The following is a 27,174-nucleotide window of genomic DNA, read 5'->3' as shown; positions in this document are numbered from 1 at the left end:
ATTTTGCATGTCTATGAATGTTCTCATTCATCCAGGTCATTGTCATCTCAGGACATTCAATCGATCGCAACTGGACTGTTTGGTTTGTTTTAGAAGATGTTTCGCCTCTCATTTGAGTAGGCTTCATCAGTCCGTGTTCATAAACTTAGATTAGATATTTGTTACTTGTTGGAGGCTAAATTGCAGTCTATTTTGCATGTTTTTATGCTTAACTGGTAGTGTTTTAGTCTTAGTATTTTATCTATTTTAATGGCTAAGTTTTTATTTTAAATCTTGATTTGTACTGTAGAACTATGAGATGTATTTAAATGAAAAGTGCGTAACAAATACAATCCATTATTCAGCTGTCCTTGAACGCACTGTAAAAAACATCTCCATCCCTTTTCCTGTGAGAAAAGATCGATCATCATAATTCCGTGCTAAGAGAGCAGAGCTTGTAGCTTCAATGTGCACAATTGAATAACTTAGTTGCTCAGACAGTAATGTTTTTGCATTAGTTTACATTGGGGTATGTTGTTTCATAATGGGGAAAGACGTTAATGTCTCTTGTTTTTATGTTAACATTTAAGGTAGCGCGCTAGCGAAAGTCCGTCTGTGAGTTTATCAAATTGCTGCTATCAATCACGGTTTTTTGATCATTTTATTTGAAAATGGTTCTACCACGGTTATCAATAATACCGTTTATGGTTACATCCCTATGGTCAATTCATATCAATAAAAGAATGAAACTATCCGTTGTTCACCATCACAAAGCTCACTCCACCTTTTTAATGTGCGCTCTATTGCAGCTGCTGTGCAGAAACAATGTCCACATTTTAAAATGTTTATTTATTACACGCAAACGATTAAACAAAGCAATCGATGAACCGTTGCAGCCCTAGATGTGATTACTCCCCCAAACGAATAGTTGCAGCACTAAGGGGAACACTGCATGTATTGACTTACATTGTATTGTTTTTAGCATATTTAGTTAACACAATGTATGAAAGTGGCCTCTTTCCATCCTTTTTAATTTGCTGCAAAAAGTGTGGACACCATTGAATTAAAGAGGCGAGCTCTGACCTTTTTAGTACTGCACTGAAAAGGAAATACTTTGTAGTTTGGTACTGTCGACAGATGCGTTCAATGCGGCGTGGTTTTTGTAGTTTTCCCACAGGGAGAGTAGAGCAGGCAGCATGTACAGGGGGATGATGTGGGATGTGGGAGCAATTCAGGCAACCAGCAGTGGGGGCGGAGGAGGAGGAGAGGCAGGGACATCGGGGGCAAAAGGCTTAACACATGGCCTGATATCGAACCATTGTAAGACCACCGTAGTGCTGACAGGGTTCTGGCTGATGTCCAAAACAACTTTCTACCATGACTGCTCATTCAAGTGGAGGATAAATGTGCCTTTTTTTTCCAGGATTAGAAGGGCCCAGGTATATTCCCAAGCCGTGAAAGGTCAAGTGTCATTTAGGAATACTCATTAAAAATGTCAGAGAAATGTGCATATTACCTCGCTGCCCCAAAATTGACTGTGCATTAACGCTGGTTTCGCTTTTTGCAGCTGCGTTTTGGGGCGACATCGCGTTAGACGAGGAGGACCTGCGCATGTTCCAGATTGACAGGACGATAGACCTGTCGCAGCACACGCACACACACACACACCCCCTACTGGGTGAGTGATGCATTGTGTTTTAATCGTTCAGCGGTGCGCATGCTCGGTTGTGACGGTTGATTTTGTTGTATGTGAATGTGCCAGGAGGTCTGTACGAGCATGAAGTGTCAAATAAGAGAGGGTCTTTGTACCTGCTGCTGGAGAGGATACGGCATTTCGGTTTGGGTAAGGTGATGCTCACACACTCATTGACCACACTATTGGGCAACTTAATTAGATCTAAGTGCCGTTTGATAATGCACAATTTTGAATGATACTTTCAAAAAGTATTTATTTATAAATATGTTTATTATTTTGCTTGTTGCATGTGCAAACGCCCTGCATCATACTGACAGTTCTAATATTTAAGCTCAATGCTCTAAGATCCAGAGTGGCGTTAATAGACATCAAATAAGTAAATAAAACATTATAAAAAATCTCTGAATTTGCGCATTTCTCTGTCCAATGTGATGAGATGTGGGATCCAGGATGTGGGTTCTGACCAGTGCTGTCATTGAGGTTTGTGCAGCCCTTCGAGGCACCTGTGATTAAGGGCTATTTAAATACTCTTTGATTGATTGATTGGTTGAGATGAACCCCAAAGTGAATCAGCATAGGGCTGGGCGATAAAACAATATCAATATATATCGCGATAGACGCATAATCGATAACAATACAAAAATGTGTTCGATAAAACGTTGGAGATTTTTTTTTTTCTTCTACGTTTGAAGAAACCGGAAGTTGCAAAGCAAGGTTGGTTGCATGAACAAAGGCACTCGCTCTCTGGTAACTGAGCAACGCAGGAAGTGATCACTGATCAGTGGGAGTGACATGATAACAGCCTATCAGGTAACAATATCATTATGGTTGGGACACCTTGTTGTCTCGCGGTTGATTCTTTGCATGGGGTGAGAAGAAAAAGTAAAAATGAGTGCTGCAGAGAGGGAAGAAATTTTGGATATAACAGGAAAAGTCACCTCGGCAGTATGGCTGTTTTTTTTGTTTTGTTTTTTTAAACGGACCGTAGTCAGACCAATGTGGTCTGTAAATTATGCAAGGCGCTCGTCCCCACCAAGAGCGGTAATACCACACCACCTTAGCTGCGCTCACCCTTTAGAGCACAGCTGTAACTTCCTGGCAGAAAATAGTTCTCAGTTTTCTCTATGTTTACATTTTCACACTATTTTGTTACCCATTATTAGGCATTTTCTTACATATTCCTTATTTTTGCATCTTCATTTTAAGAGGTTATTGTTAAGTGTTCAATGTGGTTTTAGAATTGTTTACATTGTTCCAAATGTTTCACTTCCAATAGGATTTCGATATTGAAGCCTTGGTCGATACTGATATTCATCCATTGATGAAAATAAATTATTAAAATAGAGAACAATGGTAGGTATAAAAACACTAACCATTTTTTTAGGGATGTAACAGTATTCTAAATACTGCCATATTTCGGTTTTAAAGTCTTCTCAATAATACCGTGACGTGTGATGGTATCAAACGAAAACTTGGTGAGTTTAGTTTTTTCTGGTGTTTTAGCGTTGCCCGGATCTGTAAAAGAACTGCATCTCTCAGAATCCTCTGCGCAGCATGGGCCCATCAAGGTGGACTGTAAGCAGGAAGTGAAGTGTGTTCGTACTCGTCGTAGATAATGAGAATTGTTTTTTGGACCTTAAATCTGTCCATAACTAGTTGAGTTATGTTGCTAACAGACAGACAAGCACAGGCCAAAACGTAACCTCTTTGGCGGAGGTAAGAACGTCTGCTTTCTGGCAGAGCGAAGCGCGCAACTTTCGTTTGAAGCATTTCCAAGTCTACACAGAGCCAGACGGTCTAGTCGCACCGCCTGCTATACATCTTCAATCCAGCCATCCATTTTTCAACCGCTTGTCCCTCGATGTTGTGGAGGGCTGGAACCTATCCCAGCTGCACTCTGGCGGAAAGCAGTGCTGGACAAGTCGCCACCTCAAACCGTCACACTGAAAAAATATTTGAAGCCAAACATAAGTTTGTGAGTTATTCACATAATTAAGAATTATATTGTTAGTTTACTTTTCTGAGAAACAATGTTTGCCAGACTGATATAAAAAAATGACCATTGTAGAGGACACTGCTTCCCATAATGTAAAAGTTAAAAGACACTAAAGCGTACATTACTGTTTTACACTTGTTTACACACTGGATGTTTACATTGTTAATTTAAAGACATCAACTCTTAAGTTATTCTTAAATGAAATGCTTGAAATAGGAGATGCTCCTAAACAAATGTTTGCACTTATAGAAACTTGTTTGTAGTAATAAATATGACTAAAACATGTTAACATTATGTGTGTGTTCAATTACAGTAAGTGTGTTTATCCTAAACATTCCTGACACTTCATTTTACACACTATGGCATTTTTACCAAGCTAATTTTTTGGACATATACCGCAACGATATCGTATTGTGGCCTTAATAATGTGATAATATTATACCATGAGATTTGGTACCGTTACATCCCTTCTATTTATTAATAACTATCTCAAATGGACTTATTTTTTTAAGTTGTAGTGGAGTGGTAATTGTTTTTGGCGACACCTAGTGGTCACAATTTATCAAGTTAAACTCACGATGCAGTAAATTGAATAATACGGACACGTTTGTTACTGGATACTTTCTAATACGCTTCTGCCTTGGAGACCTTGTATGTGTAAGTAATTTTCAACTATTATTTGATACTTGTTTATATTGTCAAATGCATTTTTAAACTGCAATATTGTTAAATTAAGGACACTTATTATGTATCTCTAACTTGTGTGCTGTAGGCACGGTTAGAGCTTGTGCCACACTGCGAGAAGGTCCACAGTTCGATTCCTGGACTTTTTTAGAGTTTGCATGTTTTCCCCATGACTGCATGGGTTCTCTCTGGGTACTCCGGCTTCCTGCCCACCTCCAAATACATGCACCTGGAGGTAGGCTGGAAACACTAAATTGGCCCTAATGTGTGAATGTGAGTGTGAATGTTTGTTTGTCTGTGTTGGCACTGTGATGAGGTGGTCACTTGTCCAGGGTGCAGCTGGGATAGGCTCCAGCCCCCCTCCCCCCCACAGCCCTAAGAGGGACAAGCTGTAGAAAATAGATGGATGTATGGCTTGTGTGCTATTGTGTGCATAGCTGTTGTGTAGCTGCCATCTACCTTATAGCCCAGACCTGGGCAAATTAAGGCCCGGGGGCCACATGCGGCCCGTTAAGCTTTTCAATCTGGCCCGCCGGACATTCCCAAATATTTTTTTTAGATCTTTAAGATGGAAAGTGTAGCTGCCATTATGATGTGCAGTGATGTTTTCTAATGACCGTAAGTCTTGAACTATACAAAGTATTTCAATGGTTGGAATCTGCACTTTTGGATGATATACCAGTTACTATGGTCATCTAATTAGTTACTATGGTCATCTAATTAGTTACTATGGTCATCTACATCACATCAGCTCAGACAAGGCACCAAACAGTGTGGGCGGGAAGCCTTTCCACAGACGCGGAACGAGATTTTCACCAAAAAATTCTAAAACTTAGTGATATATCAGATATATCAGATTGTAGGTGGGTTTATTTTGTGCCCTTTGCGTTCATATTTCACTGTTTGTTGTATTTTTGTTGCGTTTCCCTTGATTGTAAAATATGTCGATCGAAAAAGGGTGTGGCATTCATATGTTGTCAATATCCAGTGTTTTATCGTTCATAGAAAAATGAAAAATTCCATTACGTTTTTTAAGGCGGTCTGTCATAACGTTTTTAGCATTCAATCAGACATTATTGTGAGGTTTTGTATATTAGGGTCCCTAAAAATAGATATACCGGCCCCCAGACACATTTTGTTCTCTAAATGTGGCCCCTGAGTCAAAATAATTGCCCAGGCCTGTTATAGCCTATCATGTCTACCTTTTGTAAATTCATAAAATACAAAAAACGACTCATCTTGTGTGCTTATTGGAGGACATTTAGATGTTAACTAGCTTTACACAAGTAAACACGCTGCAGTACTGCTTGTATCTGAGCGCCTGTATCCTAGCCTATATTGTACATGCAAGCCGATATAATCCAATACATGTTTTTTTTTAATGATATCTGATTAATATCAATACCGGATCTAGACATCCCCTACGTAGCATTAACTCAGCTCAGAAGGATTAGAACATATTTATTAAACACTGCCAAAAAAGACTAATTAAATTCCTCATGTAGCCCTAATTATTACAACAATGTTGCCAGATGTTGAATCAAGTCTTGAAGGCCCTTCAACACAATAGTCTGTGGTGAAGTGTCAATAAATGACGCGTTACCAAATTCCATTATGGTTTTTCAGACTTTCTTCCCCTGAAAAACTCCAGTAAGGCAGCTTCCAGTCACAGGAGCGAAAGCGGGAAAAGCGTCAAGGCGGGAAATGCTGCCAAGAGTCGCTTTCCTCGAGCGGCCACATCCCGAGCAGAGAGGATCTGGCCTGGGGGAGTCATTCCCTACATCATTGGTGGGAACTTCACTGGTAAGCAATCAAGTTATGAGTAATAAAAGACACAACAATAAAGTCATACATTTAAAGCATGTGTTTTTTGCAGGTAGTCAGAGGGCAATGTTCAAGCAGGCCATGCGTCATTGGGAGAAACAAACATGTGTGACGTTCATCGAGAAGACCGACGAGGAGAGCTACATCGTGTTCACCTACCGACCCTGCGGGTGAGTTTTTGGAGCAACGCTTTGTGTGTCTGTGTGCAGTAGTGACCTTGTCACAGCGTGAGACGATACGCTCACTCAACAATGGCTCCGCTTTCCTTCCTGTCCTGCTCCTGTTTCCACATCCCGCCAATCACACGGCTGGCCTCTAAGTGTTTGTAGGTTTTTCTATGTATGTGCAGGGGTTGACTTCACTCACTACTCATAACAATAGCCTCTTTACATAGAGATCCTGCAAAATCAGTTTTTACACAGCAAAGCGTCCTAACCTTGTGGTCACGTAATGAGGTGCATGAGCGCCAACGTCTGGTGTGGAGTATGAAACACGGTGGTACCTCAACATAAGAGCACCCACATTTAAATGTTTTGAGATGAGAGCTGTCTCTTGGCTAATTGGTATGCTTTAATTTGCAAGCAGAAATTTAACTTACAGGCTATTAGTTGGTGTAACGAATGCCGTAAGATCCGCCCAAAACATCCAGTCTTAATCACTAGCATTAGCTTGTAGCTAGAGATTGACTCAACTTTGTTTTCCGACCATGAGAAGGAAAAAAATTAGTGTAAAAGGAAAAAATGGATGATATTCATTGAATTAAATAAAGTACCGTATTTTCCGCACTATGAGGCGCACCTAAAAATCTCCAATTTCCTCAAAAGCTGACAGTGCGCCTTATAATCCGGTGCGCCTTATATATGGACCAATATTGAGCCACAACAGGTCTCGCAACTACGGTAACTACGCCGACTTAATTTTCCCCCTTCTACGGCTGCTTACCGTAGAAGAAGAAGCAGTTCTTCTTCTACAGGGGAAAATGAAGTCGGCGGCTGCTAACCGTAGTTGCGAGACCTAAACTTTATGTAAAGACCCAAAAATCGCTCCTATTAAGAGACACGCTTACGACGCAGAGTTTAAACTCAAGGCGATCAGTCACGCAGTAGAACACGGGAATAGAGCAGCAGCGAGAGAATTTAACATTAACGAATCAATGGTGCGGAAGTGGAGGAAGCAACATGATGACCTGCGCCAAGTAAAGAAGACTAAACAGAGTTTCCGAGGGAACAAAGCGAGATGGCTACAGTTGGAGGACAAACTCGAACAGTGGGTTGTTGAACAGAGAGCAGCAAGTAGAAGTGTCAGTACAATCACTATTTGTTTTGTTGACATTCCCTTTAGCGCAGCTCCATCTAATGGATGCATAACGTAACCCCAGCCTCTACTGTAGCGTCTATTCTATGCGCCTTATAATGCGGTGCGCCTTTTATATGAACAAAGTTTTAAAATAGGCCATTCATTGAAGGTGCACCTTATAATCCGGTGCGCCTTATAGTGCGGAAAATACGATAAATAAATAATCAAAAACATGACCAAGCGTGTTGCTAACTTGGCAAAACAATTTCAGCGTATCACTGCGAGTCTGCACCATACTGAAGCAGAATGAGTCTAATTCCAGCCAAAAATGTTAAAATAACATCTAAAAAACTGACATGTATCCATGAAAATATTGAAAAGCTGGTTGATGGTGTGTTAGATGAAGAAAAAGCTCTAAGGAGATAAATGGAAGAGGTAAATGCTGTACATTATTGTTACATTACTTCAAAAACCTACTGTAATTGTTAGTCGTACATTGTATTGTTTTTATACAATATTTATTCTCCAAAAGGCATTAGGGATGTAACCATAAACAGTATAATGACAAACAAACGATAAAACTCCCAAAGGTTAGTATTACTGTTTTAAATTAAAACAATCGTAAAACCGTGATTGATAACATTTTGATAAACTCACGGACTGATGACATTGCTCATTTACTGGAGAAGCAAGCTATCGCTAGCCAGCTTAAATCCTAACAGTAATACAAGAGGCATTAATAATGTCTTTCGCCATTAAAAAAGTAGATTGTGAGGCCCTTAAACTCCCACTTCTGTCACAACTCCGAATTCGAGGTTGGAGGCATTGATTTTTTAAAAATACCGGTTTTTTTTCTTAAGATTTTAAAAAATGCTAATCTTTGCAGACTTACAAGCGAGTTGAGGATGTGTGTATATGTGAACTGATGCTGACGATGCCCGCCGACCCGGGCTCCGTGATAGGTTGGCCGCATCGGAGTTTAGACCCTTTAATCGGATGTATAAATACCCTGCTGCTTGGATGTGCGCCGTGTGTGAGAGCGAGACCACAGAAATGCGAGCAAAAGAGAGTTACAGTGCATGATTTAGTTGCACAGATCACACTGCACTTTTCCACTGTTTTCAGTTTGCACGGATGAATAATTGATATATTTGCCGCGGAAACAAGTCCATCTCCTCCAGTGACTCCTGATCCCAGCTCCCGGGATAACTTAAATCAGATTTGTTAGCCTGGCACGGGTATCTCAGCTAACCAGAAAAAGGAAAACGTTTGTGTGTTTGTGTGTGTGTGTTTTATACCGAATGTGTGTGAGAGTGTGTGCTGCCATCAGCGATATGCGAATTCTCACAGCTTATTCTCTTTGAGTTATGAAACCGTGGCGCTATCGGGAGCGCTGTGTGTAAATAAATCCCGCAGCTTTTCCTCTGCTGGATGAAGTACGAGGCAGGAAATCCTGACTGTGTGTGTGTGTGTTAATGCGAGTGTGTGTTCACTGATGCTTGTTCCACTGCCAAATGTGTAATACTCACACCCCCCACCCCCCACCCCACCCCACCACCACCAACACACCATTACCTTCCTGCCAATCCTTCTTAGGTGTTGCTCCTATGTGGGTCGCCGCGGCAACGGGCCCCAGGCCATCTCCATCGGCAAGAACTGCGATAAGTTTGGCATCGTGGTGCACGAGCTGGGCCATGTCATCGGCTTCTGGCACGAGCACACGCGGCCCGATCGCGATGATCACGTGACCATCATAAGGGACAACATCCAGCCAGGTGAGCTACCCAAGATGCATCTGGGTCTGCATTGGGGATAGGCATGATAAATCAATCAGTTGATATGTAACCCAGAGAAATTTGTTGTAGCTACGTCTTCATATAATACATTCCACTAGGTGGCGGCAAAAACCCCATCAGTACTAATTCAGCACTAAAGGTGAACTGAACTTTTTGGGGAATTTTGCATATCATTCGCGATCCTTATGTGAGACAAGCACACATGTTTTGTTTTTTCATTGCATTCTAAATTGTAAATAAACGCTAGCAAAAGTCAGCTAACAATGCAGCCAGTGGGAGTCGCTCCTTTCCGCCTATAAAGTGCTCTGATAAACCTCTATCAATGTTTTATATACACACTGTAAGTATTTCAATCAATCAATCAATTCCTTTATTGTCATTGTCATAATAACACTTAAGTCATACATGTCAACGAGATTTTGTTTGAGCTTTGTCCAGCGGCATAGAAACTGCATTGAAGTGCAGGTTGACCATAGTTCACAGTTTAGCATTGTCAGGAAGATGGCGAATAGAGGGCGCGTGGGGGTGGGAACAGTCAGATGTCTGATGGGTGTTACGTTGATGTTGCAGCAATGCAGTGTCCAGAGCACAATTATTGAGGTGGTGAAGAGTGAGGTAATGAGATGGTCCGGGGCAGCAAAGGGGCAGGCTGTTCATTTAGCAGTCTCACAGCCTGGGGATACAGACTGTGAGACATTCTGGTGGTCCTGGCGTGAATCGATCTATACCTTCTTCCAGAGGGTAGCAGGTTGAAGAGGCCATGTGCTGGGTGGTATCTGTCCTTCAGGATGTTGTGTACTCGCTTTAGGCAGCGAGTTGTGTACATGGCACTCATCTCTGGGAGTATCGTCCTTGTAATTTTCCCAGCCGCTTTAACCACTCGCTGGAGGGCCTGTTGGTTCGCTTTAGTGCAGCTAGCAAACCATACTAAAAAGCCGTAAGTGAGGACACTGCTGATGGCACAGTTGTAAAAGTTAACCATTGATTTCTGCGGAATGTTTGTGCATTTTAGTTTCCTCAAAAAAAAAAGACGTTGTTGGGCCTTTCCGACTGTAGAAGCAGTGTTAATGTCCCAGCATAGATCTTCTGTTATGTTCACCCCTAAGAATTTGAAATGCTTGACCCTTTCTACTAGATTGTTATTAATTAAAAGTGGAGGGTGTTTGCTCTGCCCTTTCCTGCGGAAGTCTACAATTAGTTCTTTGGTTTTGTTAGTGTTAAGAACCAAGTTGTTGTTAGCACACCATGAAGCCAGCTGTTGGACCGCTGCATTGTGTGCTGTCTCATCATTGTTGCTGATGAGCCCAAGTACTGTGGTGTCGTCGGCATATTTGACAGTGAGATTGGATGTTGAAGAGGCTATACAGTCATGTGTGAAGAGGGTGAAGAGCACAGGGCTTAGCACACAACCCTGTGGAGCGCCGGTGTTGATGGTGAGCGTGGCAGAAATGTGCTCGCCTATTTTCACATACTGTGTGCGATTTGTTAAAAAGTCCAAAATCCAGTTGCAGAGGAAGGTGTTCAGACCAAGGTTGTGAAGCTTAGATCTGAGTCTGTTTGGCCTTATTGTGTTAAATGCTGAGCTGAAATCGACAAAGAGCAGTCTTGCATAAGTGTCCTTAAGCTCAAGATGTTTCAAGAGTCTATGGATTACAATAGCGATGGTGTCTTCGGTTGATCGGTTCTTCCGGTACGCGAACTGATATGGGTCAAGGGATGGTGGTATTGCCTTTTTAATCCGTTTTAATATCAGTCTCTCCATGCATTTGGCAGGTATGGAGGTGAGTGCTACAGGTCTGTAGTCGTTTAGGCATGAGATGATGGCCTGTTTGGGGATGGGAATTATTGTAGCGGTTTTAAAACAGGCAGGGACCCAGGATGTAGACAGTGACAGATTAAAAATGGAAACAAATACATGCGTCAGCTCGTCCGTGCAGTGCTTAAGCGCACGGCCCAGAACGCCATCAGGTCCAGCTGCTTTCCTTGGGTTGATGTTACGCAAGGTGAGTCTTACTTCGTGCGGGCTGAGGACTGTGGCCGTGTCGTCGGAGGAGAGGGGGGGCAGGGGGGGCAGTGCTGAGTCTGTGTTTTCCTTGTCAAAGCGGACATAAAAATGATTCAATTCCTCAGCTAAGATGGCGCTGCCTTTCACTGAGGAAGAAGTTGTTTTTTTAAAGTTTGTAATTGCTTTGACACCTTCCCACACCTGCCTACGGTCTGAGTTATTTAAGCAATCCTGGAGTTTATTATAATGGTCTGATTTGGCAGCATTGATCCCCTTCTTTAAAGCAGTCCTGGCTGAACGGTAGGCATTTGGATCGCCTGATCTAAATGCCATGTCCCTCTGTTTGAGTAACTGTGACACTTTGTGTGTCATCCAGGGTTTTTTATTTGGTAACACACGGATTGTTTTAAATGATGTAACACAATCTACGCAGAAGGTAATATAGTTCAGCACAGTTGAGGTGTATTCGTCCAGAGACTCACGCGAAATTGCACGCTCGTCTCTAAATATGTCCCAGAGAGTGTGATGAAAACAATCTTGGAGCTGATGGATAGCATCTTCTGGCCATGTTCTTATAGTTTTGTTGGTAATTCCAGCAGTTCTGATTTTGGGTGTGTAACGTGGGTGCAACAGAAGAGAAAGGTGGTCTGACATGTCTAGATGGGGATATGCATGGGCTCTGTATGCATTTGCGATGTTTGTATACACTTGATCCAGCGTTTTCTCTCCCCTGGTTGCACATATAACATTCCGGTGGTATTTAGGAAAGACACTTTTTAAGTCTGCGTGGTTGAAATCTCCCGCTGCAATGAGAGCGCTGTCGGGGTGTGTGACAAGGCAATTGTTAATGCTGTCATGTATGTGTGCTAGCGCAAGCTTCGCATTAGCATCTAGAGGGAATATACACTGCACAGATGTAAACAGCGGCAAACTCCCTAGGGAGATAGAATTTATGTAATGTAGTAAGAGGCACATTCATAATAACATGTCATATTTACATATTTTGGTTGTTTTCAACATACGGCGGCGTACGCATCACAATATTCGCTTTTCCCTTCAACAACAATGACACTAGTACGAAGGTATGACAGACTTCAAGAGACAACAACAACTACTTTGGGACAAATGATGATCCAGAACTTTATATTTTTGAGCCTGAATATATGGAGGACGAGTTACACGTTTTAGAAGCTGTGTGTTAATCAGATCCAGCCACACTAAGCATCATGTAGCATTATTTGATAATTGATATACAAGATCTACTAACATAATAAAACAATCACTTGCTGTTCTATGTATGTATGTATGTATGGCAACAACCTACTATGCAAGTGAGAGGCACGATATATAATCTAGAATTAACTTTCACCAGCTCAGAGGCCACGCAGCAGCAGCAGCTCAGTATTTCAATACTTTAACTGCGTGAGCTTATTACCGGTAGCTCTCTGAGATCCCGGCGTTGCAAAAAAAAATTGCTCCTTGACTTTAGTGCTTAAAATAACATTATCGCTAATACTTGGTTAATTTTCAGGTCACGAGATGTAAATGGAGCATTGTTGGCGCAGTTTTTGGATGTTTTTTTAGAGGGCTTTATGGCCGCAAAAGATCCAATTAGCTGTACTTGCCATATTTTACGACTTACATTATACAAGACATATGTGTTCTTGTCTTACATAAGGATTGTGAATAATTGGCAAAATAAATATAAAAAAGTGCAGTTCCCCTTTAAAAGGATGCCATAAAAAATCTAATTAATGTGAAGATAACAAAGGAAAGTGTGGGACAATTTATTTTTGCCAAACCTTATAGCCTCTACGTTAAACTGGCGGTGAATGGAGTTTGGCAAAGTTAGCGCCTTGTGGTCTAGACTCCCTTTAATTCAGCTTACATTGATTTGCTGATTGGCTCAGGGAAATCACATGGCTCCACTGCCTTATCATGAAGCATGCAGGCCAATTTGGATTTAAGATTAAGTAATCAAACAATGGTTCATGAAGATATTCTGTAGTATTGTATATTATAGTACAGTATAATATTGTGGTGTGGAATTATGTTGATGCACAAATACTGTCATCACTTGTCATCACTCACAATACAAAAAGGTGTGTAATCGTTGTTCAATTCACACTGAAAGCCGCTGTTTTGTGCGAGTGTGAATGAGGTTTATAATAACTGCCAACTCACCTGCAAAGACCCCTGATCACACCACTCACCAGCAAGGTAATAGTCTGACAGCAGGTGTTGAATAGCAGAGGAAATATGTTCTTTTCATTAGGAACTTAGTGGATTTAGTGGGATTTTAGTAGAAAGCCTACTTTTTGCAAGATTTTTTTTTGCGCATGTGTCTTTATTGTCTGTGTGCTTCACTTAGGTCAGGAGTATAACTTCCTGAAGATGGAGCCAGGGGAAGTCAACTCTCTCGGGGAGCCATATGACTTTGACAGCATCATGCACTATGCCAGGAACACTTTCTCACGGTAAACGCCCAATACACCAAGTATCGCACAAAAGTGAGGACACTCGTCACATTTCAGACATCCATTTTATTTTAGCTCCTCAAGGGACAATACCATAGACCAGTGCTTCTCAAATAGTGGGGCGGGCACGGTTAGGTGTCAGAGGGTGCCTGACAGGCAAGGGACTTTCATTCAGTATTAGCGTCTCTTTTTATTCTTAAACAATAAACAAGCCTCCAGCTAGGTGGCAACACTGCTATAATTAATCAACAGGAAATATTGGGAGACCGGGCTTTCTGCTCCGCTGCTCCCAGTCTGTGGAACGCTCTCCCTGACCACCTGAGGGCACCTCAGACTGTGGATGATTTTAAAAAAGGCTTAAAAACCCATCTTTTTAAAAAAGCCTTTTTATAGATTTGTATAGATATGCATGCTGGTTCCAGCTGTTGGGCTGTTTCTGGTTTTATATTTTATTTGTTTTTAATATCTTTTATTATTATTATTATTATTATTACTATTTATTTTTTTTTACACTTTGGCACTTTGAGGTTGTTTGCTCAACGTAAAGTGCTTTTTACAAATAAAATCTATTATTATTATTATTATTATTAAATATGACCAAGTATACATACATAACTCTTGAGTTTACCGGTTTTGAGAATATAAATAACAGGGCTCGAATTTAACCACGGCAAAAGCCGCGGCCGCCCTTGTCACTTGCCGTAATGCCCTAGAAAATTTACCAACATCGACGGCAAGACCATGCCGTGACCGCCCTTGACTTTTTACTTGTTAATGGATGAGGGATGTAACGGTAAACGGTATATTGATAATTCGCGATAAAATTCCCGATGGTTAGTAATACCGTTTATTTTTTTAATTACCGAAAACCCGTCATTTATTAATGCGTTTTAGGCAACACAAAGTCACTAGCGTCGTTTGGCTTGATAATCATGGCGGACAAGCTACACGGACTTTGCTCCGGAGATTTCCCCTCAGAGTAAACGGAGCCAAGCGCTTGTTTTAACTTCATTTTCCCTCGCTTCCCGGAGTGCGTTTAGATGGCGACAGGTGTGGACAAAATTGGAGACAGGCGCACTTGTCCCCACACTAAAAGTATACAGCGAAGGAGGAAACTATTTGATGTAGGGCTGGGCGATATATCGATATACGCGATGTATCGCGTGTTTGTCTCTGTGCGATATAGAAAATGACTATATCGTGATATTCGAGTATACGTTCTCACGCAGTTGCTTTTAGCTGCGGGGCATTAAACTGCTTGCGTTTCTCACTCTTTCCTGTCTCTCCTTCTCACAGAGACTGAAACAAGCACAACTTCTTACATACGTCACATACTGTCACGTGAGCAACGTCACACGCTCCCGCGGAGCGAGAGGTAGCGACATGGTAACGTTAGCTGTGATGGTAACAGCTAACGGTGTGGTTTGAGTGGTAATACGAGAAAAAGAAGGTGCGAATCTGGTAACAAATGGAGGAATAATTAATTCCCAAGAAAAACAGCACGGGGTCCATCGTCTGACGGTGGTTTGGCTTCAAGCGGGAATATGTATTTACATCATCATTCCGTGGCACACCAACTAAATGCCGAAGCAACTATTTCCACATCAACACCGTAGGACATATACTATTTGATATGCAGCTCATTTTTATGTGACACTTATTGAAATATCTTGTGTCATCATGCACAAAAGTGCACTTATAGCTTGTTTTAAAACGTCTCTGACAATTTTGCACTTTCTGTTTTGAAAATGACATGAATGTTTGTGCCACTGCTTAATAAGTGTTTATTAAATACATTTTTGCTAAATTGACTTAGTTGTGATTTCCCTCTCTGCATGAAAGTTTAAAATGAGCATATATTAATGCAGTATGAACAAGAATGTTTTAATGTAGACACATAGAATCATCATACTGCTGTGATTATATGTATCTAGTGTTCATTCAAGGCTAAGGCAAAATATTGAGATATATATCGTATATCGCGATATGGCCTAAAAATACCAAGATATTAAAAAAAGGCCGTATCGCCCAGCCCTAATTTGATGTCACTTTTATTTTCTCAATACAGAGTCCAGCCGCCCCTGCCTCGAAATAATATAATGTTTGCCTTGGTGCCCTTCCAACTTGCCTTGGTGCCCTAAAATATGAGCCCTCCTTTAAGGCAACATTTGCCTTGACTTTATAAAGTTAACATTCGAGGCCTGAAATAAGCGGTGCAAATAATAATAGCGTCCTCTGCCGCTACTCGTTCAGAAGTTGCACAGTCCATCTTGACGAACTTGTTTTTATCTGGTTTATAAGTACAAACGTAAAACGTCCATTCAAAGTAAACTGATGATTCTGAATGATTAGTTCCAGTGTAAAGAAAGCTGTCAATGTTGTATTTGTCATCACTCTTTACAAGAAGGTAAATATCTAAACAACGACAGCTCCGGTTGCTTCTTTAGGACACACTGCTCTTTAGTGTTTCAGAAGAGAATTACACGTCTGGTGCCAGCCCCCATTGAAGAGCTATAAATCAAACAAGGCGCTATAAATCAAACAAACGCGAGCTATGGGACGCAAGAGTATGTTCCAGCCTTGTTCCATCCCGCAACACGCGCGGGAACTGTATCCTTGTTAAATAAAACCTCTGCCTCGTTTTTAATGAATAGTTAAGCCTACTTCACTACCGCATTTTATTGTCGACATTATGGTGGTACTTGAAGAGCCAAGTGTTTTCTGAGGTGCTATTTGGTGAAAAAAGTTTGAGAACCACTGTCTTAGTATTCAGCGTGCCGTTGAAGGGTGTGTTTTGGATCCTAATGTTAGAAAACTGCCATGCGACCCAGGTTTTCCTCAAAGAACCACAGCTCCCCGGTGCCAACAACACTCATGCTGGTCCAGACCATGATGCAACTTGACAACAAATGAAACCAACACACAATCATTCTGTTAATTTGTGTTGCTAGCTGTGTGTTGACTCAATTTCAATGGATTGTCGATCTATACTGCTACACAAGCTTTTCCATGACTACTTTAAAGTGTATTAAGAGTATCGTCCCTTTAGAACACTTACTTAACCATTGGGCCGAGGCCCTTTGCTGGGCTGTGAGTCACCCCTAGATTGCCGCCAAAAAATATCTGTTTCTCAGCTGTGGTTTGTATAAGCACCAGCAGTACTCAGTTGTAATACACTTTTTCACCCCTTGTGGCGAGAAACAAACAGCTGAGGTTGGGGCTAAAGTCATAGAGAAGTTTCTTAAGCATAAAAAATGTTGACTAAAGTTGTGACGTAGTATTTTCCTTTGCACTTAAATTTTATTGACAGTTTAGTTAAGAAACATATGGTAAATGGTAAATGGGTTGTACTTGTATAGCGCTTTTCTACCTTTTTTAAGGAACTCAAAGCGCTTTGACACTATTTCCACATTCACCCATTCACACACACACATTCACACACTGATGGCGGGAGCTGCCATGCACGGCGCTAACCAGGCCCATCAGGAGCAAGGGTGAAGTGTCTTGCTCAAGGACACAACGCACGTGACTAGGATGGTAGAAGGTGGGGATTGAACCAGTAACCCTCAGATTGCTGGCACGGCCACTCTCCCAACTTCTCCACGCCGTCCCTAAATGATTCATTTAGTTAATTATTTAGTCTATTTTTGTCAGTTATTTATGAGTCCCTTATCATGCAGTATATTTACTTATTTTTCTGACCTAAACCTAAGGTTTATTTGTTTAATAAAAAAACAATCTTTGTAATTAACACAGGGTTACATATCATTTGACAAGGTTGTAAACTGTAAGTAGCAGGCATGTGTAATTTCCGGAAATCCACGTTATTTTTACCATTAATTTTTGCGTCAAACTATAATTTCTGCGTTACTTTAAATTTCAATATATCATTTCAATAAAAATATGATCCAAACAAAATTTGTTGAACGCTCGCCACAGCCGCAGGTACTCGCTGTTCCTCTTGCCTAGGACGGGGAGACGATCAGGAATGCCGAAACAAGCTCGCCCGCTGGCTAACCCCAATACCTTACTGTGCAATATTACCCTTCGAGTGCAATACGTCCGACACTGATTGTCATTACTTTATTACTCCAGTACTCTTGTTTTGTTCTGTATATTGTACAGTTTTTTGTATATTGTACAGGATTGCTTATTGTTTTTATTGGATAGTAGTCTGTTTATTTCAATTCTTATTTTTTATCTTGATTACTTATGTGATTTATTTTTATTCCATATTTGTTTCCACTACCGCACTTTTAGTTGGAGTCCTTAATCTCGTTATATGCAAATATAATGACAATAAAGTCCTTTCTTTCTATTCTTTCTTCTAGCAAGCTTACTTGTTGCGCCCCTGTTTACTGTTGAAGCCACAACATTGAAGGCTGCTAATCATATTTGAATGAGTACAGTCGGAACTCTGTCAGTTCCGAACCAGTTGTAGTTATAGAGTATTTATTAGTAGCCAGCGAGAAGGTATATTTTTGAAGTGACGGATTGTAAACAGAGGTCACAACACCGGCAGTATATTACCTGAGGGGGCGTGGCTACAGGATAGTGTTGCTTAATGGGCAACTTTTTCTGAGTTCTTTGAATGCATTTTATAGAATTTTACATTAGATTTTGATGATAATGTGAGTAAATTATCTACTAAAAAACTTAAAAAATATGTGGTACATTACATGGGACATATAAGTGTCAAAAAGATAGCCAAAATAGGTTGGAAGATGACAATAAATCTTAAGGTAAAATATGCACCTAAATGTAAGAAATGTATTTTGGATTTTCAAAATATTTTTTCAGGGTTTGCGTGCCAGCACTTTGTGCTGATAGAAATGTTCTTTTTTTTTATCAATGTTCCTCTTTTCCTCAAAGGGTGCTCACAACTTTGAAGTAGGTTAAATATTTATTGAATACAATTAAAATCAAGAGTAAGATAAAGCGTTAATGTTTGAGTGAGCCCCGGGCTCCTCTACAGTAGAAAAGTTGGGCCCCGAAGTCAAAAAGGTTAGAAACTCTTGCTTTAGAACAGTGTTTTTCAACCATTGTGTGCCGCGGCACACTAGTGTGCCGTGAGATACAGTCTGGTGTGCCGTGGGAGATGTTCTAATTTCACCTATTTGGGTTAAAAATATTTTTTGCAACCCAGTAATTATAATCCGCAAATAATGTGTTGTTGTTGAGTGGAGATCGGCAGAGTAACCGTGTAATACTATTCCACATCAGTAGGTGGCAGCAAGTAGCTAATTGCTTTGTAGATGTCGGAAACAGCGGGAGGCAGCGTGCAGGTAAAAAGGTATCTAATGCTTAAACCAAAAATAAACAAAAGGTGAGTGCCCCTAAGAAAAGGCATTGAAGCTTAGGGAAGGCTATGCAGAACGAAACTAAAACTGAACTGGCTACAAAGTAAACAAAAACAGAATGCTGGACGACAGCAAAGACTTACTGTGGAGCAGAGACGGCGTCCACAATGCACATCCGAACATGACGTGACAATCAACAATGTCCCCACAAAGAAGGATAAAAACAACGGAAATGTTCTTGATTGCTAAAACAAAGCAGGTGTGGGGAATAGCGGTCAAGGAAGACATGAAACTGCTACAAGGAAATACCAAATAAAGAGAAAAAGCCACCAAAATAGGAGCGCAAGACAAGAAATAAAACACTACACACAGGAAAACAGCAAAAACTCAAAATAAGTCACGGCGTGATGTGACAGGTGGTGACAGTACACCTACTTTGAGACAAGAGCTATAGTGATGCATGCTTGGTTATGGTTTAAAATCATATCCAACAATTGCGACAATGACTTTTTTCTGTCAATATCGGCTGCTGAGTTTAATTTTTAATGATTTCTGCTGGTGGTGTGCCTCCGCATTTTTTCAATGAAAAAAATGTGCCTTGGCTCAAAAAAGGTTGAAAAACACTGCTTTAGAAAATATACTATAATAAAAGCGCTTGCTGAAACATTAGGGATGTACTCACAAATATGTTATTTTGGTTAACATTCTTTTGAAAATGGTGATTTTGTTTGCACTAAAGGGGGATGTTCCTCGACACCATCCTTCCATCCAGGGACGAAAACGGAGTCCGGCCTGCTATTGGCCAGCGGACCAGACTCAGTAAAGGAGACATTGCACAGGCAAGGAAGCTCTATAGATGTCCAGGTACTGACATATATTGACTATGGTGCCTCCAGTGGGTGTGTGTGCGCGTGTGTGTTTGTGTTTAAGATGACCTCACTGGTCACACAAAATCTATCCTCCTGGAGGTGAGAAGTTGAGTCATTTTGTTTTTTTTATTATGTGATGCGACCATTTCTTTTTGCAAGGGTGTGAGTGTGTGTTTGTCACACATTGTGTTGCGGTCACTTCCTGAACACGTTTTGGCATTCCTCCGGTTCCCAACTAGCCACTCTGACGTCAATAAGGGTTGGATTTGTGGCTTAGGTTTATGATCTCAGTTACGGTCATACTGAACACACGCACACCCACAAGAATATGTAGTTCAATAACATTGTGTTTATCTGTTCATTACTCAGTTTGTTTGTCTGCAATACTTACCAGCCTCTCACTGATCAGTGTGGAATCACCTAATATAAAAACAGATTGAGTCATTCCTTATATTAAAGCCCTCGAAGATGGATTTCTAGATGACTTAAATTATTCTGTCAATAAAACTTCATAAGGTGAAGTGAGGGCCAAGAAACATGTTTTTGCTTAAAAAAACGGTTACATTTTTATTATGGCCGTCAAAAATAACGAGTTAACTCGTGGTTAATCACAAAGAATTAGCGCATAAATCATGCATTTGATCTATTTTAATGGCGAAGCTTTAATTGTTTTAAATGTTAGTTTGTATTGTGGCGCTTGAAGACTTATTTAAATGAAAAGTGCGTCACAAATAAAATGTATTGTCCCCCCGCGACACGACCTCTGATAAGCAGAAAAAGATGGATGGATGGATCTTGTTGTGGGGCAGACAGGGTCATACATGGACACGCATCCTCCGCTGTTGCCATTTCTAATATACTTCTGACTTATATCTGTCAGTAGACGCCATATGGAAAACTACAACAAAGTGGGCGGGGAGAAGATGCATTCGAAGTTTAAGCAGTAAATAAGACCGCCCACAAAATGGCGTATCCCGATGAGGTGGTCAGAAAGTGGCTCAAACGGTCTGTAAAACAATCCATGCACAATTTTGACCAAAGAACCACCATTAGGAAGTGTTTTAAATGTAGAAAACAAATCATGATTCAACCCCTTTAAGTACTGGTTCAGGCATCGTTTAAGTACCATCACCATTTTAAAAGTACTGATTTGGTACTAGTATTGGTTAAAATGTAAACTATACACATCCCTAATGCCCGAGAGCGTCACACAATTTTAACAAGATCTTTTTAATATTTTCGTCCCAACTTGAGGAAGTCCATGAAACTTGCTGGTGATCGCTGCTCGGTACCTTTTTCTTAAAAATGGTCGCCAGTTTGAAGCTGGATTCTCCAATTTTCATCCAATGAAATCCTATATCCAATTCATGGTGCATGAAACGTTCAAAGGGTGCTGGAAGGACAAAATACTGGTAATAAGGAATTCCCTAAAACAGCCTAATCTGCATTTTAAGAGAGATATGAAGGGACATGGCGCATGGATACAAGTGATGATACTTGTGATGATTTGTCATACAGAGAGCTGTTTGATATTTCAACCTCATGTAGCAAATTGAACTTGGCTTGCCCTCGTTTTACACAGGGAAGAGTGAGTCAGACTGAGGACTAAAGCTGTATAAGTATATTATTATTTTAAAAATGTTTTTCACAAAAGTGTAGCTCTTTTAAGCCTGTTCTTTCTGCGGTTTGTTTTAAGCTCCTAACTAATTTGTTTTTTATTTTCTTTCGAAGTCAGTTCTCCAGTCCTAACTAACAATTGCCACACGGAAAGCTTACAGATGAGAAAAAAGTACCATGTAATAATGTAACATTGTCTGTCTTACAGCATGTGGAGAGACGCTCCAGGATTCCACAGGCAACTTTTCCTCTCCTGGTTACCCCAATGGATATCCTTCATACACGCACTGTGTGTGGAGGATATCAGTTACACCTGGAGAAAAGGTGCATGCACAAACTGAACAGCAGCAGCAGCAAAGACTTGAAAGACCTCAGAAGTGCTACCGTTCTGTTTGTCCTTCTTTGTGGTTTTGTCCAGATTGTTCTCAACTTTACCACCATGGATCTGTACAAGAGCAGCCTGTGCTGGTACGACTACATGGAGGTCCGTGATGGCTACTGGAGAAAGGCGCCTTTGCTGGGTGAGGGACAACAACAAACAACCTTTTTTTGTCGCATGGTTGCACCATTAATATTACGACGGCAAAAATGAAACACTTTACAAGCAATGTATTTTATTCATACCCATATCCACAAGTTATTTCATATTCTAGAGCAGTGGTCCCCAACCACCGATTGGTACCAAGCCGCACAAGAAATTAAAAAAAATATATATATATATATATTTATTTTTTATTTTTTATTAAATCAACATGAAAAACACAATATATACATTTTATATCAATATAGAGCAATACAATCTGCAGGGATACAGTCCGTAAGCACACATGGTTGAGTTTCTTTATGAAAAAAAAAAAAAATTGTATTATTTTTTTTTAAATTTCACCCCCCGACCCCCCAGCCCACCAACCCCCCCTGTCTGTGGGACACATTTTCAAGCGTTGACCGGTCCGCAGCTACAAAAAGGTTGGGGACCACTGTTCTAGAGTATATGTAGTAATTCTGAATTGTGCGTTATATAACTTATTTATTGTTACTGAGCTCATTACGGTAATTAGGAAAGGAGAGTAAGTACAGGAAAAGCTTGTGCTTCTTCCTACTCCTTTTTTAACTTAATTAAAATTCATCTATGAATTGCTTGCTTGTGTTTTAATTTTGTTGTTTGTCCAAATAAAGTCAAGTCAGTATATAAAATGTCTTTAGTTTTTCCTTTATTTATAATAAATATTTTTATTGTGTTTTCCAAACATTAATTTATTTGGCGCTACCTTGCTCATAAACACATAACGCAACTGGTCTGCCAGAGCATAAGAAGACAAAGCACGAGGGATTTGTTTTGCCAACTTAAAAAATGTGTCACTATATTGTGAGTAATTCGAGCCCTCTAGATATTATATTTTTTTTAAAAGCGACTAGTGACAAATCTGGTGAAGAGACTGACATGAAAGTATGTATCGCTCTTCTTAGTGGCGGGTGCTGCTGTGAGCCCTTCCTGCATCTGAAAGCATTTACAGGCAGCTGTTTGTAATATTAATAAACAAAAACAACAAAAAAATAGAGACTGAACAAAGTTCATTTGTAGTTCTAAACATATTTGTTTTGCTTTTCATGTTTTTTACTACTTCATTATTTAACGTTTGCCACTTTCTTCCAATAATCTCTTTATAGATAAATCAAAGGTCTTATCAAGTGTGTGTGTGTGTGTTACAGGCAGGTTTTGTGGAGACAAACTTCCTGACGTCTTGACCTCCACTGATAGCAGAATGTGGATAGAGTTCCGTAGCAGCAGCAACTGGGTGGGGAAAGGCTTTGCTGCTGTCTATGAAGGTAACCTCTTCAGCGTGGAGTTTTTGCACACACCCTGACATAACAGGATGATGACAACACGTCTCTCTCGTCTGTCCCGTGCAGCTATCTGTGGTGGGGATATCAACAAGGATTTGGGACAGATCCAGTCTCCCAACTATCCCGACGATTACAGGCCCTCCAAAGAGTGCGTGTGGAGGATCACCGTGTCGGAGGGATATAACGTGGGCCTCAGCTTTCAGGCCTTTGAGGTGATTGTTTTCCCCTCATCATAGTTTTGGGGGATATAATGCATGGTCACAGAGAAGGATGAAAGTCTTAAAGTTCCATGAGTCTGCGAGTGAATGTCTGGGTTACATTTCATGCTTGAAAATGTATCAAGGTGTTGCGCGTGCTTGTGCACATTATTGTGTGTTTGTGTATGGACTGTCCATTTTTGTTTTTGTTTTTTATTAAGTCAATCATGCAAAAATACGTCCATGTGTGTACTTTAATAAAATAATATCATTATGATAATGACAACTAAAAATAATTGTCATTATAAAATGTGTTGCACTGCTAACAAGGCAATATTATTTATTTATTAAATCTTTCTGGTAGATTGAGCGACACGACAGCTGCACCTACGACTACCTGGAGGTGCGGGACGGCCCGCTGGAGACAAGCCCTCTGATCGGACGGTTCTGCGGGTACGACAAGCCCGAAGACGTGCGCTCCACCTCGCACACTCTCTGGATGAAGTTTGTCTCAGACGGGACGGTCAACAAGGCAGGCTTTGCGGCAAACTTCTTCAAAGGTAGGCAGTTTTTCATGCTGGATTAAGTTACATTGCAACGTTTGTAAGTGTCACATACAGCTGGGCGATATGGTTGAAAACTATCACGATATAAGTGTTTTTTATCGATCGATAATTATTGATATTTTTTATGACCCATCGAAACCATGACTAGTTGAAAAATATATTGCCGTAATTCTGGACTATAAGCCGCTACTTTTTTCCTACGCTTTGAACCCTACGGCTTGTAAGAGGGAGCGGCTAATTTATAGATTTTTCTTCGCTGACTGCAGTAATAAAAATTATTTGATAAAAAAAGCAAAAACACTGAGAGGTTGTTTTATTATTCGTGCTATGGCTTTATCTTTTGGAAAAATTTGCTCACTGCAAGTGCTGCAGTGTCTTTCCATTTATCTGTAGTGCTTTTTTTTCTCCAACTGGAGTGCTGTTCAGTCTTCTAGCCGCCCATAGCGGTCTACTCATATAGATTCTTCATTCATCACTCCTAGCAACGTTTTTAAGTTTTACAGTATAACTAAAACTGTTTATACACACGTCCCACGTGTGATGTCTACAGGAGTGTTTTCATGCATATTTGTATGTGCTATCGTAATGTAATGATGCTAGCGGCGTTAGCATGAGCTAATATACTAACACGTTTACGAGTGTCTGTGTTAGTATTATTTACTTACAACAACATTATTTTGTATTGTTTTAGTTTCACAAATTCCTCAGTAAACTCACCAAAACGTCACTGTGGAGTTATTGAGTCTGTTTAGCTGATTCGAGAGCTAGCTTCCGCAGCTAGTTGGCCCATGACGATGACTTCTGTTTTGTTTGATCAGCCGTTTTACTGCCGTGTCACAGATACTGTTTGGAAACAATTAAGGGATGTAAATAAACATTTACTGAATCTTACTTTGTGAATAACTCATGTTGCAACGTATACATCTGCGGCTAACATATGAAAAAATATTTATTTCTTCTAAAGTGTAGTGGGTGCGGCTTGTATCTCGTGTGCTCTATAGTCCGGAAAATACGGTAAATATAAACATTTTTATTTGTTATGTAACTTTCTTCTGAATATAATCCCCTCGGCTATAAAGGCAGAAAGGAAATGAAATGTCTACACAACCTTGGAAAACACTCAAACAATCAATGTCAACAAAATTCTAAAATCACATTGAACACTTAACAATAACTCCTTAAAATGACGGTGCAAAAATAAGGCGTACGTTAGAAAACATTAATAAATTGTAACAAAATAATGCAAAGTGTGAAAATGTAAACATAGAGAAACCTGAGAATAACTATTTTCTGCAGGTTTAGTGACAGGTAAGTTACAGCGATGCCCTGAAGGGTGAGCTGTGATAAGATGTTGTGGTATTACTTACTGGTCTTGGTGGGGACGAACACCTTGTATAATTTACAGACCAGATTTTTTTGAAAATCCAAAAAACTGGCATACTGTCGAAGTGACTTTTCCTGTTTTATCAACAATTTCTTCGCTCTCTGCAGCACTCATTTTTACTTTCCCTTTTCACTCCATGCAAAGAATCAACCGCGAGACAACGGGATGGCGCAACCAAACATGATAGTTGATACTATTACCTGATTGGCTGTTAGCGTTTCACTCCCACGGATCTGTGATCACTTCTTGCTTTGATCAATAATCAGAGAGCAAATGATAAATGGGTTATACTTGTATAGCGCTTTTCTACCTTCAAGGTACTCAAAGCGCTTTGACAGTATTTCCACATTTACCCATTCACACACACACATTCACACACTGATGGCGGGAGCTGCCATGCAAGGCGCTAACCAGCAGCCATCAGAGGCAAAGGGTGAAGTGTCTTGCCCAAGGACACAACGGACGTGACTAGGAAGGTAGAAGGTGGGAATTGAACCCCAGTAACCAGCCACACTCCGATTGCTGGCACAGCCACTCTATCAACTTCGCCACGCCATGCAACAAACCTTGCTTTGCAACTTCTGGTTTCTTCCGACAAAGAAGAAAAAAACCAAAAACGTTTTATCGAACAATTTTTTATTAATATTGATTGTGTCTTTTGTGATACATATTGATATCATATTATTGCCCAGCTCTAGTGTCACACAAGTGCTAAGTTAGCTATTTTTACAATCATGACATAAACCATCCTTAAATATATTAAACATTTATTAAATTACCAATCAGCTTGGAATCAGCTTAGAAACATCTTCCTATTCATAAGAATGAGGAACTTTTGACCAGTATTGAAGGGTATAGACAATAAATAAATACATGATTATTGATTCATGAAAACTAACTAAATTGTTTATTTGTTGACTTAATGTTTGTGTTTTTATATTTATATAAATATAATTATTTTATATTTATTTCTGCTATTTACATTTATTTTAACACATCCTTTTTCTTTTTTATCATGAATAAGAAGATGTTGGACATACCATTAGCATCAATTTATGTGGTTGCACTTCATCATGTGACCCCAAACTGTCTTCGCCACTTGGCGAGAAGAAATCATGTGGTTATCACGCTTATCTTCAGAGGAGGACGAGTGTGCCAAGCCGGACAATGGCGGATGCGAGCAGAGGTGTGTCAACACGCTGGGAAGCTTCAAGTGCGCCTGTGACCCGGGCTATGAACTAGCGCCCGACAAAAAGAGCTGTGAAGGTAACACTCGGCCTTACTATTGTTTGTTTGTGTGCGAGTCATCAAGAATTACAACCCAGTGCGCTGCGTTATGTCGTAATAAAACACTTTTTTATGACATGACCGCCTAGTTCCAGTGTTGCAAGCACTGTAAAGGTCTTTTTTAATCCCACAAATTAGATTTACGACTGCTAATGACCCACATACTTGGGGAAACAAACAAACTACTTGTGAGGCACACACATGAAATGCTCTTCCGGTAAAATGTTCACAATTAATGTTTTTTTTCTCATAATTTTTTGCACAGCTCTGGTTAGTCTAGAGGAAGAAAGATGTACAAAAAGCAGATAATCTGTTAAACCATTATTTAACTCATAATTGAACCTGTAAAGTCATTT

General features: G+C 40.3%; 1 protein-coding gene across 4 annotated transcripts in view; it reads left to right on the top strand.

Annotated features, from left to right (window-relative positions):
• tll1 (tolloid-like 1) overlaps nucleotides 1-27,174 on the top strand; it is an 81,831-nt gene that overhangs the window by 31,140 nt on the left and 23,517 nt on the right. For 3 of the 4 annotated variants that reach the window (XM_062026683.1, XM_062026682.1, XM_062026685.1), the window contains exons 2-14: nucleotides 1,547-1,657; nucleotides 1,742-1,822; nucleotides 5,982-6,158; nucleotides 6,232-6,349; nucleotides 9,072-9,250; nucleotides 13,648-13,753; nucleotides 19,793-19,917; nucleotides 21,748-21,863; nucleotides 21,958-22,060; nucleotides 23,250-23,366; nucleotides 23,451-23,596; nucleotides 23,946-24,141; nucleotides 26,672-26,797. In XM_062026683.1, coding sequence (XP_061882667.1) covers nucleotides 1,547-1,657; nucleotides 1,742-1,822; nucleotides 5,982-6,158; nucleotides 6,232-6,349; nucleotides 9,072-9,250; nucleotides 13,648-13,753; nucleotides 19,793-19,917; nucleotides 21,748-21,863; nucleotides 21,958-22,060; nucleotides 23,250-23,366; nucleotides 23,451-23,596; nucleotides 23,946-24,141; nucleotides 26,672-26,797 — 1,701 coding nt within the window. Of the gene's footprint in view, nucleotides 1-1,402; nucleotides 1,474-1,546; nucleotides 1,658-1,741; nucleotides 1,823-5,981; nucleotides 6,159-6,231; nucleotides 6,350-9,071; nucleotides 9,251-13,647; nucleotides 13,754-19,792; nucleotides 19,918-21,747; nucleotides 21,864-21,957; nucleotides 22,061-23,249; nucleotides 23,367-23,450; nucleotides 23,597-23,945; nucleotides 24,142-26,671; nucleotides 26,798-27,174 lie in introns of those variants that run through there. The other variant, XM_062026686.1, reaches the window with a different exon arrangement.

This window comes from Entelurus aequoreus, linkage group LG18 (assembly GCF_033978785.1).
Source record: "Entelurus aequoreus isolate RoL-2023_Sb linkage group LG18, RoL_Eaeq_v1.1, whole genome shotgun sequence".
Taxonomy (NCBI): domain Eukaryota; kingdom Metazoa; phylum Chordata; class Actinopteri; order Syngnathiformes; family Syngnathidae; genus Entelurus; species Entelurus aequoreus.
The sequence above is the reverse complement of the archived record's forward strand: the minus strand, read 5'-3'. Positions and strand labels throughout refer to the sequence as shown.